This window comes from Furipterus horrens, unplaced genomic scaffold, assembly GCF_987537825.1.
Source record: "Furipterus horrens unplaced genomic scaffold, mFurHor1.1.pri manual_scaffold_3, whole genome shotgun sequence".
NCBI classification, from domain to species: domain Eukaryota; kingdom Metazoa; phylum Chordata; class Mammalia; order Chiroptera; family Furipteridae; genus Furipterus; species Furipterus horrens.
This window is the reverse complement of record NW_028327173.1, coordinates 46,091,612-46,111,544: the sequence shown is the minus strand read 5'-3', so window position 1 is coordinate 46,111,544 and position 19,933 is coordinate 46,091,612. Positions and strand designations below refer to the sequence as shown.

The 19,933-nt window shown below is 35.8% G+C and overlaps 1 protein-coding gene across 1 annotated transcript in view; it reads right to left on the bottom strand.

Moving 5' to 3' along the window:
- The window catches only part of UBE2U (ubiquitin conjugating enzyme E2 U), a 32,723-nt gene extending 19,684 nt beyond the window's left edge, over positions 1 to 13,039 (bottom strand). Inside the window, exons 1-4 of the mRNA XM_090271663.1 lie at positions 12,570 to 13,039; positions 10,279 to 10,360; positions 9,187 to 9,279; positions 5,614 to 5,711 (exon numbers count right to left, since the gene is read on the bottom strand). Of these exons, the coding sequence (XP_090127789.1) occupies positions 5,614 to 5,711; positions 9,187 to 9,279; positions 10,279 to 10,360; positions 12,570 to 12,635 (339 nt within the window). The 5' untranslated portion in view covers positions 12,636 to 13,039. The remainder of the gene's footprint in view (positions 1 to 5,613; positions 5,712 to 9,186; positions 9,280 to 10,278; positions 10,361 to 12,569) is intronic.
- Between the last annotated feature and the right edge of the window lie 6,894 nt (positions 13,040 to 19,933).

Below are 19,933 nucleotides of genomic sequence, written 5' to 3'. Positions count from 1 at the left end.
CCTCTAGGTCCATACATGCTGTCACAAACGGTAAGGTTTCATTCTTTTTTATGGCTGAGTACTATTCCATTGTACCACCTCTTCCTTATCCAATTGTCTACTGACGAACACTTGGCTCGCTTCCATATCTTGGCTATTGTAAATAATGCTGCAATGAACATAGGGGTGCATATATTTTTTCAGATTAGTGTTTTGGGTTTCTTCAAACATGTACTCAGAAGAGAAATCTCTGGATCATAAGGCAGCTCCATTTTACACTTTTTGAACCTGCATACTGTTTCCGTAGTGGCTGCACCAGTCTGCACTCCCACCAACAGTGCACGAGGGCTCCTGTTGCTGCTGTTGTTGTTGAACGAGATGGTTTATTGAGTATGCAACATGGCGGGCTGGGGACTTGGAGTCAGACGTCAGCACGAGGGTTCCCTTTTCTCCACATCCTTGTTAACATTTGCTGTTTGTGGATTTATCGATGAGACAGCCATTCTGACAGGTGAGGTGATAGCTCATCATGGTTTTAATTTGCATTTCTCTGATAATTAGTAACACTGAGTATCTTTTCTTGTCTATTGGTTATCTGTACGTCCTCTTTAGAGAAGTGTCTATCAGGTCCTATGCTCATTTTTTAATTAGATTATTTGGGGTTTTTTTGGTGTTGAGTTTTATAAGTTCTTTATAAATTATGGATATCAACCCTTATCAGGTGTATCATTGGCAAATATGTTTCCTCATTCAGAGAGTCATCTTTTTGTTTGTGGATGGTTTTCTTGGCAAACTTTTTAGTTTGATGTAGTCCCATTTGTTTATTCTTTCTTTTGTTTCCCTTGCCTGGGGAGATCCAGCAGAAGAAAATATTGCTAAGAGAAAAGTGAGAGATTTTACTGCCTATGCTTTCTTCTAGTAGTTTTATGATTTTGAGTTCTATGTTTAAGTCTTTAATCCATTTGAGTTTATTTTTGTATATGGTATAAACGGTCTCATTTTTTTTTTTGCTTGTATCTTTCCAATTTTCTGAGCACCACTTATTGAATTTGATCTTAGGTTTATACTGTACATTCATGAGCCAAACATTAGGATCAAAGCAGGTTACAAGTTCCTTTCTATAACTTTTTTTCTACCACACAAATTTAAATTTATGTCTAAAGGGAACTAAACATTAGGAAACATTGAAATATTTCCATTAAAAAAATCAAACCTTACATTTAAACATGAGATAATATTTAGATCACAGATATAACACACTCATGTATTAAAGCTTGTGTGTACTTCATTATCCTTCTAGATCATCAAGTGATTGATTTGGTACCTGTAGTGGTTTAAGCTACATTTCCAAGAATATTATAATTGCTACTCTCTATCAAAAGGTAGCAGCTTAAAACAACCCAAATATATTATCTCACATGCTTTTAGGTGGGAAATTTGAGGCAACGGGCTCGTTTCCCTTTTCCAGATATAATAAGACTGAAATCAAGATGATGGCTGACTGAGCTTTTATGAGAGGTTCTGGAGGAATGTGCTTCCAAGCTCATCCAGGTTGTTTGTTAGCTGAATTCAGTTTTTTGCATTTGTAGGAATGAGGTCCCTGTTTCTTTGCTGGCTGCAGCTGGGGGCCACCCTTAGCTCAAAGAAGTCTCATGCACATCCTTACTTGGACATTTAAGTCTCAGAGGCAGAAAAGGTGTGAAAAATCTTTCTAATGCTTGGAATCTGAATCTCTCTGATGTCCCCTACTGTCACCCCCTTTCTCCTTCCACTATATTTCTCCTCTTCTATTGTTAAAGGTTCATCTGAATACTCTGGGCCCCCCTGCCATAATTCAGGGTAACCTTCTGATTTTAAGGTCAATTGATCAGTAACCTAAGAATCCATCTGCAAAGTCCTTTCACAGCACTACCTAGATTAGTGCTTGATTGCATTATCAGAGGATAGGAGACTAAGGGAACATCTTTAAAATTCCTCCTACTATAATATATGTGCATCTGGACAAAACAGGGGACCAGCAATAACCAAAATGTAATAGTCCTGCTAGATCATGATCTTGTTTATCTGACACCTCAAAGTTAATATTAGCCTAAATTGCAAATATTTGATATTTCAGTATTTTGAATTATTATGACATGGAGACTATGTAATAAAATATAGCCAAAATAATAACTAACAAAATACCTAAGTGTAGAGTCAGGTCGAAGTGAATTATTGCAAGTTAAGATTCATGGAAATGATAGCAATCTTTCACTAATGAAAGCAGTAACCTGACAGCTGATATTTGAAAAGCAAAACGAATTTTCTGCTATTGGTATTGGAGTTTTCCTATTTGGAAAACACATTTGAGCTACATTTCCAAGAATATTATAATTGCTTAAATAAGGATTCAATGTGGATTGCACTAAACCTTTCAAAGTGGGTGGGAAGCTGATGAAACTTATCTTTTAGAGCAAGATTTTGGTCTTTGGCTGGAAAGTAATTTTACTCAGAGAGGAACATCTGGTAATGTTTATTCAACAGTCTTCACATTGACACTATGCCTAAGACTTTTCCATATAATGTGTACATGTGCTACTAAGGCTATTTAATGATTTTTAAGAACTGAAATATAAAGAATATATGAAAATGTATAAATCAGAAGCCCTGCTAAAGTAGTAAAAAAAAAAAAAAGAAGTTCTACTTTTAAATTAACCATTAGATAGTATAAAATAACATAGGAAGCTGTGCAGAGGATAAGTACAGACATTTGAAGCATCACAAAACAACTGTACCAGTAAGCATATTTTATGATATCCAATTAAAGTCCAGAAATTCATTCTGTGGATGGGTGTTGATATTTACCTTTGCATTATAGAAAGAAGTGTTCAAAAATTAAAATTATTAAGATTATAAAAATTTAGGAGATGATCACTATATTTAGATGTTAAAATATTTTAAACACTATTTCAAGTATTACTCCCTTGAATAAAATGTGATCATTATAAATGTGTCTGTCTCATCTGTGATACAAAGGGAAGAAATGAGAAATTATGGTCTATACTTATACTATCCTTTACAGTAGTCTCTAGCCGTATATGACAATTTAAATTTAAGTTACTTAAAACAAAATGAAACACTCAGTTCCTCACACTAGCCACCTTTCAGGTGCTCAGCAGACAGATGTTACTAGTTGCTATAACATTGGACAGCACTAACAACAGACATTTCCACCAGTGCAGAAGGTTCCACTGGGCCACACTGACCTTGGGAAAAAAAACAACTATTAAATAGCCATTTTAATACTAATTGTAGCAATATATAAATTACTCGAGATAAAATGTCAACTGAAAAAGAAACAGGCTATATAATTTATACATACATGCCATAATTGTGTCAATGTAAAAAATCAGGTTCATTCCTTTATTCATGATACTTAGTACCTACTGTCAACATTGTTGGGCGTGGGGAGGGTCAGACCTGTTCCCTGACCTTGAGGAATTTGGATAAGGAAACAGTATTACAGAGCTCTGATAGCAATTTGCTTAGGGTGCTGCTCACTGAGCAGGGGCAAAGGAAGCCCCTCAAAAACCAAAGCCATCAATTCCACCTAGGAAAGGAAATCAAGAAAGGCATTCCAGAAAAGCACTTATTTGATCTGAGCATTGCTTCCAGACAGGCTGAGGAAGAGGAGAGGAGAAATGGGTTGCCAGTGAGAGAACTGGCCTTGAGCACTTTTTAAGGGCCAAGACTTACTTGAGTTTGCAACTTTAGAGGTTAGAACTCTATAAATGCTTTTAAATCTGAATTGAACCAAGCACTGCGAGTGAAGAAAAGCATGAAGATATAATGGGAGTGGGATTGCACGGTATGTTAAAGCCCAGGTGTGAGGAGAAGTAAATCATTTGTCGGGCAGCAGAACTGGGCTTAACCCTGTAGTGACTGGGAAACTGGAAGATTTTAAACAAAAAATAGGCAGAAAGATCAGGAGGAAATGCTAGTAATAGTAGGATTATGGTTTTCCTTTATGATTATCAGTGATTTTCTTTCCTTTCCACTGTCCTGTAATGTGGGCATATTTGTTTAATAAATCTGCTTGAAAAATAAAAAGACAAATGCCTTTGTCATCTACTACATTCCCATGATGTGTTTCCATTCCCATGATGTGTTTCCATGACAACACTTTGTTGTCATTTTGCATTACCACATAAAAGTAAGAACAATCATAATATAAACTAGCTTTTATTGAGTTATTTTCTTGGACCACATATTTTTCCAAGTATTTTACATGTATTAATTAATGTAATCCTCACAAATCTATGAGGTATCTACTAACAGATCCATTTTACTGATGAAGAAATCGAGGTATTCAGAAGTAAAGAAACTTGTTCAATGGTTATAAAGGTGTGAAGTGGTAAAACCAGAATGTGAAGCCAAGCAATCTATCTCAAAGCCTCAAATTTACATTTTATTACATTATTTGGCAAGTCAAAAATTTCACCATTTCATTCTGGTTTGCCCCCACTCATTACATTTTGGGACCATTCAGTTCTCTTGTCTTAAGGCAGATCCTCATTTAGGTGGAAGAGTTAGGTAGGAATATGATTCAGCTTAAAGAAATCTAAAGAAACCACCCCAGTAATCTGCCTCTCACGCTCAGCTCACTTCCTTAAATTCTTTGCTCAAATGTCACTCCCAGAACACGGCCTGGCGCAGGTAGATGCTCAATACATATCTGTAGAATGAATGATCATTGCATCTTTGAAAATATTAAAATTTACTCAGTATGCTAAGATGACTAGACAGAAAACTATTATTTTATTTAAAAAAATAAGAAATGGGAGAAGTGAAATTTGTATTATAATTCTGCTACAGAAAAAAATCAATTAAGCCAGAACACTTTATTCTCTAAGTATTCCAGGTAGTCAAAATGTAATCGTTTATCTCTAGATATCAATAGTGGAGTAGGTCCATGCAGAATATCACTGAGCTGGATATGAGTGGTCAAAGCAAGTGGCACTGAACTCATTACTTTGGCGTGAATGAGAAAGGAGGCTCTCTGAGGGTCAAGAATAACAACAGAGAGGCATGTTTCTGAAGACCATGGATCCAAGAAGTAAAGGCGCTATTCTAGAAACAGGTATCTATCTGAGGGGAAAAGAAAATCCTTGGTTTAACTGTTCACTGAATTTGATACGAAAGTGTGTAAAAGAGCAAGTAACTAAATTGTCAGAAACAGAAGATAAAGCCAAACATTTTAAGTTGTAGTCATTGGATTTACTTCTCTGAGGGCAAAGTCCATGAATGAGGGACAACAATCCAAAAGTCCTGTTCAATAATATGAAACAAAGTTAGGAACAAAAAAAAAACACGTAAGACTATATTTCTAGAATTAAAACCATGAAAGCAATTCTTTTCTTCCTTTATAAAATATGTATTCTTTGGTTGTGAAGGGCCTTAATGAACAATTTCACTTTAAAATAACAGTCTTTGTAATTCAAGTGCCATTTTTATTGTCTTGATATAGAAATGTTATTGATTTAAATAAGCTTACTTGAGTCTTTCAAAACTTAAATATGCATTGTTTTATTTCTGTTTTGAATAACTGAGAAATTAAGATGATTAAAGATGGCATTTATATTAATCTCTTCTTACCTGGAGGGTAAGTAAGATGCTGCTCAATGTATAGCTTGTGTTCCACTTACAAGGATTGTCCAAAAAGTCTATACAGGGTCGACCAGTATGTTGGTCTACTGTATTAAAATAATACATTAATAGTGATATATAATTAAATTATTATTTAAAGCTTATGGACATCAAAAATATTATATGCAAAATTAAAAAGCAAGTGTGATAAAGCAGAAAAATTATTTGCAATGAATATGTCAGTTAATACAGTGTAGTTGTTAAGAGCATGAACTTCCATGTTAGACACACAGATTTGGACATTGACTATATGTGATGTTGAACAATACCCTCACTAATCTCACTTTCCTAATATGTAAAATATGGATAAGATTAAAGTACCCACCTTCACTGTAAAGAATGAATAAAATAAAGTACTCAATAGAGTACTTGGTATATAGTGAATTCTCAAAAAGTGATAGCTATCATTATTAATGATACTTTTACTAATGTGTAAATAATTTTTGTAAATGAACAAGATAAACACTTAAAATCCAACAGAAAAATCTTGCTATAAAAAGCTTAAAACTGAGAAGAAAATTTTGAAAAGGTGAAAGGGCGATCTTTGATTTAATATATTATATTGTATTGTAAAACCACAATAATTATAAAAGTGCAGTGGGGCATGAGATTAGATAGAACGATGTAATAAGAGAGTTTAGAAACAAATTCTAGCATATATCAAGATTGTTGTATGTTAAAAGTGAAATTATGATTCAGTGGTGAAAGAAAAGATTATCAAAAATGGTATAAAATGTGTCGCTGCAAAATACTTGCTGTCCTTCAATGTCTACTTTTCCTTTCTTCCATTTCTTCTCTCTGTAATAAGACTATACCTGTCCCCAACTCCCATTACCCTCTATTGTTTAGATGAATGTATCATTGCTCAGACTATTTTCTCAAGCCTCCTCTCTAGCAAGAAGCCATGTGACTACATTTTAATCATGGGATATCAGCAGAAGTAAAGTATACAACTTCTGGATCATATTTTTCTTAAGAAAGTTGTTTTATACTCTTTTTCTTTCCCCCTTCTCACTGGCTGGGAATGGTGACAAACAGTAAGTATCTTAGATCCAGAAATAGAAGCCATATGTTGAGAATGGCAAAGATCCCCTGCCAGTTTTGTTCTATTATATATAGATTGAAAAGATATACAGAAGTTTGGCTGTATTTAATGAAAAAAAAAAGAATAAAGTTAAATATGAAAAAATAAAATTATAGAACTAGAAGAAATTTAAAATAAATTGTATTTGGGGAAAGATAATCTAAACTTAAAGATAACTATAAAAATATCAAAAGGCAAGACTAATAAATATAACTATATAAATTTTAAAAAATCCAGATGTAAAAAAAATCAACAGAATTTAAAAATGACAAAAATATATGCAATATCTAGGACTGTGTGATAACATTATTAAGCCTACACTTCACAAAATAAAAGGCACAATCAAGAGATGTGAAGAAATGATGTGAGACACAAGTATTCAAAAAAGCACATATTAAAATAACATAAAGATTCTTATTAAATTGGCAAAAAAAAATTTTATCTCAAGTTTTAATGCCCAGAATTGGAGAGTGGTAAAATGCTAACTTTATGTACGCTTCTTGGTGGAATTGCAAATAACATCGCTGAAAGGCAATTAGGTTTTATGTATCTAAATAAAAACTTAGAACTATACATAGCCAATTTTTGGTATGTGGGGACTAATAAATAACACTCTTCTTTTCCAAGATTTGTATATAATAAAATAGACCAGAGTATTGAAACTGCTGAGCCACATATGCTCAATTATTTCTCATATCTCCCCAATCAGATAAGGGAGAGAAAAAAGAGCAATCATAAATTTTCCCATATTTCCCCCTCCTCTTTATTAATGCATTAAAATATAACAGATTTTTATGTATTGATTTTGTATTCTGCAACTTTAGCAAACTCTTTTAGTAGTTCCAACAGTTAAGGGGAGTCTTTATAAATGTTTTTTATATACAGTATCATGTAATCTACAAACGACAGTGTTACTTCTTCCTTCCCAATTTGAATGCCTTTTATTTCTTTCTCTTACCTAATTGCTCTGGCTAAAACTTCTGATACTATGTTGAATAGAAGTGGTAAGAGTCGGCATCCTTGTCTTGTTCCTAATTTTACTTTATATATATATACTTTTATGCAATTTTATTCAAGTACCTTATTACTTTTGTAATTAAAACAAATTTTTAAAGAATAAAAGTTATGATACAAAATTAGTTGTGTATATTTGCCACTATTGGCTTAAAAAAGCACTTAGGAGTGAAATTACTAGATCAAATACAATGAAAAGGGGTATGCTTATTGCCTGTCCTTCCTCACCCCTCCTATTTCCAGATAGTAGCTCTTTCACTTAAAATTTTCTATACTAATGGATATTGGAATTATTTCCTTTTATCTATTGTTACTGGGATCAAATACCTTTTAAAATGTACTCTTGCACACCTGAATACTTTATATACATGGTATTATAGGGATTTGGGGCTATTTGCAGTTTATATCTGATTAGAAACTGTCAAATTGCTTCCCCAAAAGGTTTCACTAAGGACATTATGTCGGAGTATCCACATTTGCTCACCTCTACTAAAATTGTTATTTTAACATTCTATAAACATAAATGATGAATCACAATTTTTATGCATTTTATGTACAGTTTTAATATGCATTTTTCTTCTTACAAATGAGATTGAACTTATTTTTATATTTATTCTTGTTATGTTTCCTCTATCAAGTGTTAGTTTATAGTTTCTGTCTATATTTCTATTCTTTATATCATTTTTCTAACTGATTCACAAGTACTTTTTCATATGTCACAGATATTGTTTTATGTGTTGCAAATATTTTCCTTCAGTTTGCAAATATATTTTGTCTCTGTTTATATCTTTGGCTGTAGATAAATTTTAAAAAGTTTATGTATTTTAATGTGTCATGATTTTTCCATGCTTTTTGGGTTTTATCATACTTAGAAAGGCCTTTCTCACCAAGCCGATAAAAAGTTCTATTCAATTTTCTTTTTAGCATTTAAAATTAAAATTATTTTTATCAATCAGAAATACACTTTGTATATAACTTAAAGTAGCAATCTAACTTATTTTTATCTAAAATGTTAATTTGTCAGTGTATCATGTTTTATAACAATAAAAATTAGTCCAACTAAAATATTGAACAAAAGAGGAATGGTTAAGTTTATCACTCAGTCATCAAAAATGACCTTTTAAAGAATGTTTACTAATGCAGCCATAAGCTTATGTAACAATAAGTAAAAAACTTTATATCTAATATCCCAACTATAGAGAAAAATACATAGAAAAAAGGAAATAAATTAAGTTAAATGTTGAGAGTATTATCTCCTTGAATTAAGATTCAAGGTGATAATTTGTTTTTCTTTTCCCCAATAGGCATTCTTACTTTTATAGTCATAACAAAACTGTTATGAAGAAACATTATTAAACACTGATACAAAATAAGGATAACAGAGACATAGCCTTTGATGATAAAAGTCTCATTTTGGTCCTTACCATTTGGATGAAAAGGAATAGTTCTAAATGTCACAACTGGAGGGACAAAATTATACTGCCATGTAAAATTTATGACCAGCTGGAAGACTATTCCTATAAAATAAAAATAAAGGTTTTTACTAAAGCGTCATGTTTTACCGGTTAACTGTAACCTGATTAACACTAAGGTTTCTTTCTACAATTTAGCCTCTCAAGGTTCCTAGAGTTTTATTCTTAAGTAAATTGATCATAGGGTGCACAGACCCCTCTAGATAGTATAATAGATTCCTCACAATCTAATCCCACTATTTTATCAGCCTGTTTTTCATCCACTAACTCCGTCCCCCTTAACCTTCCCCATTTACTGTGTATCTCCTATTGACTGAACTCATTGTTCCAGAACCCGGTGCACCCTCTCTTTGCCATGCTGTTTATTCTACCTGAATTTCCTTCCTCTTCTTACACTTGGCAAACTCTTATGCATTCTTTAGGACTAAACTCAAGTGTCACTTCCTTATAGAGCTATTCTTGGCTCTCCAAGGCAAAATTAACTAATCACTTCTTCCTTGGCATTCTGTTCAAAATCTTAATAGCACATAATATATTTTATTGTAATTATCCACTTTAGATGTTGTTCTCCCCTACCTCACTCAACAAATCCAGCTTATTAATCCATGATTGAAAGAGTGCATGATCACTAAGCTTTACAGTGGCCAAGTCTTCTTGAGAATTTGACTTACGGAAATTTTGGAAAAAATCATGGAGAATAAAAATTAGAGATAATTGTGAAATTTTGATGGCAAAAAGAATTTTAATAATTATTTTCTAATTTAATGGAAGAATGTTAGGAGATATTCTCAACTGTTAAACTTTATTGTGCCTGCTTCTTAATGTAATAACATTAAGATTTAGCATAAAGGACAATTCAAATCTAAATTTTCCATCTATGTTGACAAATGGCAAAAATTAAGCCATACTGTGAAAAAATAACATGTGAGCACTTTCAGAATTCTAGAAAATTTGTATAATGTAACCTTACATTGCACATAAAGAACATGGGCTAATAACTGTATAAAGGCTTTTTAAAAGTAGGTTGATTTTGAACATACATACCATGCCAAATTGTATTCTGTAGACCTTCAATATCAGCTTCCCATTCCAGCATATCTTCACTTGCAGGAAAGGCAGTAATACCCTTTAATGTTAAAAAAAAAAAAATCAAAGCAGTAAAAAAGATTAAATATTTATTGCAGCTTTGAAAATCAGATAGCAGGTTACAATGAATTCCAAAACCTCTGCATTTTATTTTCCTGATAAATTTATTTTTTTGTTGATTTGGGGAGGTGTTATGTTTTGTGTTATTACACAGCTGTTAAGGTAGATTTCAGGAAGCACACACAATAGTAAAATTAAAATAAATCATAAGTGTGGAAATCACAAGTGAGACTGGAAGATCAAGACTGTGATGTGTGGCTTATTTAAGTCAATAGCCAATATAAGATTCAACTTAGAAGAGAAGGAAATAATTGAAAAGCATGTGTTTCTTCAGAGCTTTTTAAAACTATTGGGTTAGCCAAAAAGTCTGTTTTGTTTTTTCTGTAAAAGACACTTTTCATTTTCACCAATAGATTTATTGATTTAGATATTTTGAGTATGTTGGCTATTTCCTGCTATTGGCTTCTAGTGGTAGAGGCCAGGGGTACTGCTAAACATCTTTCAATGAATAAGACAGCCCCACAGGAAAGAATTGTTTGGCCAAGATGTCAATAGTACCAAGAAACTTCACAAACCACTTTTGACACATTCGACCAGTCACAGCACCTTCTCCATACATGGCACAAATCTTTCTTTTGCATTTCAGTTGCATTTTTACCTTTCTTGAAATAATAAAGCATATTACATTGAAAATGTTGTGTATTTCCTTCCATCTTCAATATTAAAATGGCTGCACAAAAATTCATCGATTTTGATAAGCTTTTTTAAATGCATGCTGATATGACAGCTGTCACAATACAATCTAACAAAAAAATTTCTAATGAAGTTGAAGACAACTAAGCACTACTAGAGCCATCATATGGAAAAAATGGAATGGACTGTTTGGCCAACCCAATATATGGATACTCTATGGAAGGCATGAAGTGAGAACATTTTCATTAAGAAAAGTGCAACTCCAAGATTATTCTTGTATAGAAAAATAAATTTTTCTACAGTCGAGATATTGTCCCAATAGAGGAACAGAAGGTACAGGGTGTTGCAAAAGTAGGTATACAGTTGTTTGTATGAAAAATAATACAAAAATTAATATATAAAATACAAGAATAAACTGTTTTTCATACTCACAACTATAAACCTACTTTTGCCCTGCCCTGTGTCTCATTGAAAACTTTATTGATTATGCTGGGAAACACACCTAAATATACTCAATAAATATTTCTGAGCAACCACTTAGTTATTCAGTATGTTTGGTGCTAGTCTTGATAAACATTATAGATATCTCTGTTATCTACATTCTCTATACTTACATATCATTCATTTCTCCTTCATGGAATTGTCTTTCAACAGAGAACTACAAAGTTCAGGTAGAGCAGAAACAACATCAAATGTTAGACTCATGCCTCTGGGATGTTCGTTGTTGGACTCAGTAATAGTCCCTAACATCCCTAGAGAGGGTAATACTTCTATAACAGGGGTGGAAACAGAACAATGACAGTGAACTATATCTGAAGCAACTATTGGTAGCTAGCACTCTACTCTCTCCTTCTATGTACAGGATTTTTCTATTCTTTCTCTGAAGTGTCCCCTTTTCCTCCATAATTTCTGTTAAAAAATTCTCCATACTTTATGTGATATATCAGCAGCCTATGGCACCCATCAACATTGACAACTTCATTGGCGGCATTTGGAGCAACACCTACCCCTGTGTTAAAATTATAAGGGAAAGGCATCTATGTATTGTGATAGCAGTTGGCAAAAAGTGCACTAGACAGTAAGTAGAAGGACACAAGATTTGAGCAGAAGGTTTGGGAGTGAGAACACCCCGTGACTGAATCCTGAGGCCAAATATTTACTGAACCTTTCTGAAGCTTAGGTTTCTGGTAGGTGAAACAAAACACTACTTATAGTATTGCAATTAATGAGAGCAGCCTTGCCCCTATAGTCACTTACTACCTGATAGAGCCTGATATTCAGGGCTTAAATCCACATAAATTACTCAGCACAATATTGTTAACTATTATTATTATGAAGTAACTATTATTATGAAATGGCTTGTTACAGTAAAATAGATTTGTTAAACAATACTGTAGTGGTAAATTAGGTTTAACTAAATTATGCCTCATAGAATAAACTGCATTTTAAAAGTTCTGCCCCAGTGAAATCCGTCGCTCCGAGTCGCCCGTACTCACCTCATAGTTGTTCTCTTTCAACTCTTGGAAGTCTGTTTGCAGCAGGCAGTAAGCTCTGCAGAACATGATGAGGCAGCAAACGGTCTGACACTTGTCCCCACCCTCCTAGGCTTTACTCTGAGGCCGGTTTGCGAGGTTACGACTCACCCCCCACACCTGGTTAGCTAAGTTCCTGACTCTAGAGTCGCAGAACGCTGTGTGCTCCCACAATAAATGGCTTCTAATTTGGGCATATAACAAGGACTTTCTTTTCACTCCTGACTTTTCCAAACTAAATCTTCCAGAGGGAAAACTTGGGCACGTTCTTGGCTGCGGTGCGTCACTGCAGGGTCAGCCCATAGCCCAGTCCCAAGGCAAACTAGGACAAGCACCCGGGACAACCCGTGCTGTTGCTGCGCGAAGTGGGCCTAAGAGGCGTAAGCTTACGGCGGTGGTAGCCAGTTGTTCGCTCCTCTGCACAGGTGTAACTGGGTGTCCGCGTAGCTGGAAGACGCAAATCGGTTGCCGAGCAACAGGGCACTCAAGGAAAGTAACAAGGAGATGGGAGTTTGCCTCTTAGCCAATCAGTGACAGGGGGCGGGCTTCTAGGAACCCCCGCAGCCAATTGTCCAAGCGTTTCACTTTGAAAGACCAATGAGATCCGTTGTCAAGGCCACTACACCCCTCCCCTGCCTCTGAGACCATCAACTTTGGATTCGACCTAACTAATGTGTGGGGTCGGAGTGAAGTCCCGGGTCCATCAGGAAGTCACGAAAGCCCTCACTGAAGTCCATCTCCAAAATGATCTTTGCTTTTTCTTGAAATATCAGAAACTATAAGGTAATAAGTGACCAGTAGGTACAGGTGCATGCTTATTAATAGCAATATCTTAACTTATGGCAAGTTACCATTTAAAATACGTTCACATACATTATTAAATCATCAAATCCTACAGTTAACTCGGAGAATGCTCCAGGAACAGAGAGCTATTTATAATTTCTCATAATCCCATCTCTTGCTGCAGTTTTGGACTATATCCCAGCATGCCTATGTGTTAGTAGCCTAAATAGCCTTCAAGAAGTTACTTAGCCTCCCTGTACTTGAATTTTCTTATGTATTACTATGCAGCCAATAATAATACCTACCTCACCGGATTATTATGAGAATGAAAAAAAAATGCCTGACAAGCCCTAACTTCCCATATGCTGGGAACACTGTTTTAAATGCTTTACAGAAATTAATTTTATCCTCAAAAACAACTGTATGAGGTAGGTACTCTTATGATTCTAATTTTTACAGTAAGGGAAACTGAGGCACAGACATGCCAGATAATTTGCCTTAGGTCACACAGCTGGAATGCAGTAGATCCAGGATGCAAACTCCAGGATAAGTAGCTCCAGAGTCCATGCTTTCTACCCCTAGGCAACCCTGCCTCCCAAAGGTCTCATGTTGTCCCAAGTGAGTTATCTACCCTTCTTTAATAAAGTATTGCTACTCTCAGTACTTGTCTTTGTGCATATTTTTAAAATAATATTTGATGTATATATTTGTGGCTGCATTTATACCTGTCAACTAAAATATAAACCCAGAAAGCTTGGACCACTGCTGTATAAAATAGTACTTGGCACATAATAAAGGCCCAATAGATATATCTGTTAACTAAATGTATATTGTTTTATCTTTTAAATTATAAATTTATTAAGAAATCTGACTTCTGTAACTTATGAATATATTTGTAGTACTCTATGTAGCTCAATATACCAATTACTAAATATTTTTATATTAACTTTTAGTATTTGTGTAACTTAAAATGGAGAGTAGATTTAATTAAGTCCTACTATATGCTTTTTGGGCTTTTTCTAACAGTCTTTCCTCTTAAAAATAGGCCTAGAGAATTGAAAAGAGAAATATTGCATTGCATTTTTTATGGTAGGCAGATGAGCTTGAAGATCTCCAGTCCCTGTATAATCTTCAGAACTGTGAATATGATGGAGTTCACTTTGATTAAGTTATATGGCATAGTTAACACTAAGAGAGAGCATTTTGGGTGAGCCTGACCTAATCAGGTGACCCTTAAATGAGACTGGGCTCTTTCTAAAGTCAGTAATTCAAAGTGTGGAAAGGGTTCAATGTGAGGGTGATTTTCTGTTGCTACCTTTGAAAATGAAAGGGGCCATGCGACAAGGGATGTGGGCAGTCTCTTGAAAGTGAGAGTGCCTGCTAGCTGACAGCCAGCAAGAGAATCAGGCCCTCGGTCCTATAAAAGCAATAAGTGGCTGAATTCTGCCACAGACACAGGAGCTTGGAAGAAGACCTGAACTCCGGATCAGAACACAACCTAGCCAATACCTACTGAGACCCTGAGCAGAAATTTCAATTATGCTGTGCGCATATTGTTTTAAGATAGTAAGTTTGTGGAACTCTGTTACACAGCAATAGCTAACTAATACAATGTTTTATCTAGAGTGTTCAGCTACTGACCAAGACAATTTATGTGACAAAAGGTCAATCCCTCACAGATTTAGTGTGGAAAACACTTGGAACCAATTAATAGACACTAAAATATGGCTTTAGACAGGGTATGGCATCCTGAAAAATGAAGACTGAACTAAGGCTCATGTACCCATTTCATCATCCTGGATGAGCAAGGCAACTGAAAGTGTAACTGTTCAACAATCACACGGGTAAAGTGACTGAGGCCATCTCCAGCTTTAACAATGAAGCACTCCCCCTCCACCTCTTTTTTAAAAACAATTCTTTCCCTGAGGACTTGAGCAGATGTTTTCATTTTACTTAAACTGTAAGACTGTTTTCCTCATCCACCAGGAATATGTACCAGTACAAAGTGTTAACCTCATTTGGATTTGAACCCCCCTCCTCAAGAGCAAAGGAAGGCCGAGGATCGCCAAATGTCAGCTCAGCTGTGAGACGTGTTTTAAATCATATTTTGACGTATGTTACGCTGTTAACTAGAAAATGAAGTGCAGCACACATGCTTCTAGTAACTCTGGTTTCAAATCATACGATCCCTCCTTTGTCTTGAGGACCTTTTGATGTGCATTTCCATACGGAGTTTCTCTGCTTTTAATAATCTGATATTCCTTCCTCAATATAAATGTCATGAAAAATACTGGATCAAAGATCAAACAGGAAGAAAGAGGTGGGCAGTCTAGTTCAGTGATTTGAATTTCTGAGATTTCTCAATAAAAAATATTATTTTTCTTTTATAAAAGCCTAGGCTCCAAGAAATGCTTGGCTCCCCTTTGTGAAGTTGAAGTGTGGGCTCCCCCCAATTTCAGAACTGCAATAATTACGATATAATTCAGTCTCTCCCTGTAAGGCAGTTGAGATGTAGGGGCCAGGGATCACTATTTGCATTTATATTTGTGTCTACCTGACAGAAAGGAACTCAGAACCAATACCTGGTGGCTTTTATTTCACCTTCTTGGCATTAGCTAGGGTGACCAAGAGTCCACGTTTGCCTGGGATTAGGGGCTTTCCTGGGACAAAGGACTTTCAGGACTAAGATGGGGATAGTCCCTTGCAGACTGTCACAGTTACTGTAGCTTCGGCATCAAGAACCGTTTCAGGGTGGGAATTGTGTAGGCAACTTGGTAGAAGCTTTTTGTTGTTATTGATCTTGATGTTGACGTTGATGTTGTTTTCGGACCTTGGTGCCCTAAGGAACCTAATTCATTTTCTATTGCAGGCTGATGACCAAACCCTATAATCAAAGTTGTAAAATGTAATGCTCGGAATTCCTTTAGGAGAGGATCTCAGGGAGGTTTATGACAAAGGAATGCGATGCCTGCCTGGGAACTCTACATGTTTTAGGAAAATCAGGTCTCATTTTATTTCATTCCTCACATGGGAAAACCAAACATCGAGAGATACTGCTTTTGCAATAATAATATTTAAGTACAACTGTGATGGCTAAGAGTGTGAGGGATGTGGGAGGGGGAACTTCTTAAAAGGTGTAATTATTCTAGGCTTCCTTCACATATATCGGTTTAACTAACCTTTTCATACCCAGTTGCCCTAAGGATAATTCCAGAATTTCAACATGGGAGAAGTTTTGAGGTAGCAATTATTTTGGAGCAGGTATACGGGATGATATATGGCTTAGGGACGACTTAGGGCAGCGATTTTCAATCGGTGTGCTGCCAGAGGCACACTGGGGCGCTGCAAGAATGTTTAAAACATGTGATACCTGACTATTTAGACAGGGGCACTGACCTCTTTTCTCTTTGGCTGTCAAATAAAAACATGACAACAGCCAACACAATAGCCATCTGGTGTGACTGAATCAAAATTATACCTTTTTTTTTTTTTAGTCAGATTGGCAAAAAATATATTTTTTGTTGTGCTGCAAAAGTTTAGTAATTATAGTTTATATGTGCCATGAGATGAAAAAGGTTGACAATTTCTGGCTTAGCGATGTATCTTCAAGCTGTTTTTACTCAACATATATTTATTTATTAGGAGTGGTATGAAGGGAGGTGATGGAAATTATTGAGGGGCTAATAAGCCTGCCCCCATCTCATTGGCATTAGCACTGCATGTTCTACATTATTGTATACACATAGATAATAGAATATTTTGTGCTGTAAATTTTTTTACCACAATAAAAAATAATGTGTTCCTTTGTAAAAATTGTTTAAAACACATTGAATAATTGCAATGCTCCCACTTTCTGAGCCCTTCCTATGTGCCAGATACTCCTCATATACTTACATATAATCTCTTAAACTCTGACAGACAGGTATTATAGAAAAATTAAAAAATTGTAGACCATTTTGTGAAAACTTCTGTCAGGCACTCTTCTCTGAAGCTGACATGAATTAGCTCATTGATGTTACTTAGCTTCAGTTCTAAAGTAGCTACTTTTTCAGATAATAAAATCACAGTCCAGAAACTTGTCTAAATTCACATGGTTACCAAGGGGTGAAGGGGAGATTTAAGCCCAGGCAATCTGACATCAGAACCTTTACTTTTAACCTCTGTGTTACAGCTATATCATTTTATAGGTAAAGAAGTAGACACTGCTTTACTTACTCAAGGCCAGCCAGCTCTTACGCTGGAGCCATTGAAAAGCACATGCTTTGTGCTCCTGTTATCCTCATCTGGGTCCCATGAAGGAGGGGAGCCTTGACATAGTGTTGTATGCTAAGGCATCTATGAGATTTTAAGGTAGCTTCTCCGGTCCTTTTAGGGATGGTCCTGAGAAGTTATAATCATTAGAAGTCTCCACAAACAATTATGATGATTACCTGGTTTGACAACTTCTGCTCTAGTGCAGAGATGGCTGATAAATTTAACCTCTGATGCTATTTCTGATTGATTAGGAGGTTATTCAGGGAAGTATTCTGAAAATTTTAAAGCTACAATTGAGCTCAGCTGGGAAGAGCATCAATTAGTGGGGTCTGGTGCGAATGCGAGAGGAGGGGCTGGTACTTGTGTTTGCTATACCACGTCTGCCCACTTGGGGCTTCTTCCAGGTCGGGGGTTGTGTTATGCCTCTTGCCCTTTCTCAACGTTGTGAAAACATCTTGCCTTCAGAGACCTGTGCCTGTGCCCACTTCCGTTGATATATGCAAGAAAAAGAGATGTTTCCTCTTGAGAGGCGGAGATTTTGGAATTATTACTGCAGCCAAGCTGACCAATACAATGACTACACTGTATTTCTAGAGTGAATTGTCCTAAACTGTCATTTTGTCTGAATATTAGTCTTAGTCTTATCAGGTTGACTCCCAGTAAACTACCTAGATTATGCCATTGGGGGGTTTCAGCTTGTTTTCAGTGAATTTAATGTATACGGACTCAAAACAAAGTTTTCAGGGAATTATATATGATCTGGGGCCCAAAGGATAACTGGAACTGTCAGTCCAAGGCCCAAGAACTGCAGTGGCTGAGGAGGACTTGCTGTGGGATGGAGCCTTATCCCGACCTAATCCTCAAGCAAGTTCCAAGTGCCTCTAAGTCTGGGTAGACTCAACAAGAATCTATGGCTCTGTGCAGCTGGTCTGTGCACAACTTTGAATTGACAGCCAAGGACACAGGTCCATGAAGATTAACATTTTGAACCACTTTTCTTCAAAGTGAATATTCCTTGAATTATCTTTATTTCAGCATAAAATATACCTTTGAGAAGTATATGAAATGTCCCATCTAATTTTAAAGCAGGTTTTTTTTTTTTCTCCTAATGTAACCATTCCTGAATAAAAATGTTTACTAACCTGGTCACTTAGCTAAGGAAAAGCATTGCGTCAGGCCTGGTCTTGTACTTGTCTGTGAAGAAGCAGTTCATAGGTGCCTAGGATTCAGCTAGTCATAAATATGCCAGCAAACCTTCTCCCTGTATTTCTCTATGTTTTTAAGTCTTCTCAGCCTAATTTCCTAGAGGATTGACCTTGAGCACTTAGATGGTTTGTAAGTCTCTCCTTCCTGAGTTAACAGTGTCCTAATACTTCTGGTATTTATGGTAACCAACCTCAGGTGCGGTCATATTTTGACTTCAAAATTTTTCCTTATGTGTGTGCTCTACTGCTCTTGTTTCTCTTATATAGCATTTCCTCCTTAGCATTTGAACCGTTGGTTGAAAAACAATGCCTGAATTAATAAGAGCCGGAGCTTTACCTCTAGCACCTCCCTTAGATCCCCCTTGCTGTCTGTCCTTCCCCAGAGCTTTTAGCTCTGAAGGCGATGGGAGCATCGCTTGAGCAGAGGAGCACTCCGACCCAGCCAGTGAGGACTAAGGGCCTGCAGCTGGAAAAGGAACACCGTGGAACAAGCCACAGGTGACTGCATCCAGCCAACTGGGTCAGGTTGTCACAGGGAGCTCAGGGGAGTGAGGAGCCTCTGCAGCTGCTTCTGCTGGATGCTCATAATGAGACTATCCTTGACCTTAATTTTGTCAAGCTGCAATAAAGGGGAGAGCTTTTTTAGTTGTGCTAATCATCAGTGCAAAAAAAGGTACACTGAGAGACCAACACTTTTGAGCTTGTCCATACGAAGGAAGAAGATTCTGGTGACTATCCAAGAATGTGTGTCTTGAGTGAACTAGATAAGGAATATACTTTTGATGAAAGTTGGGCGCTGTTAATTTTCTATCCAAGTGTAAAACTGTAAAAAAAAAAAAACCATAACCAATTATCAAGTGGCTGACAACGTTTTTAGTGCAGAGTTTGTGATTAAGTGAAACTTGATTTTCTTTAAAGTGACTCAAGTGGCTAAAATGTTATTTAATGCTTATATAAATGCATTTATATTTATATACATATACATACACACACACATTACTAAAGACATAATAACCATCTTCCCACCCTCCACCCCTTTAAATGAGGGTGGTTCTGTGATTCTCAATCTTTATAATACCAGAGGGC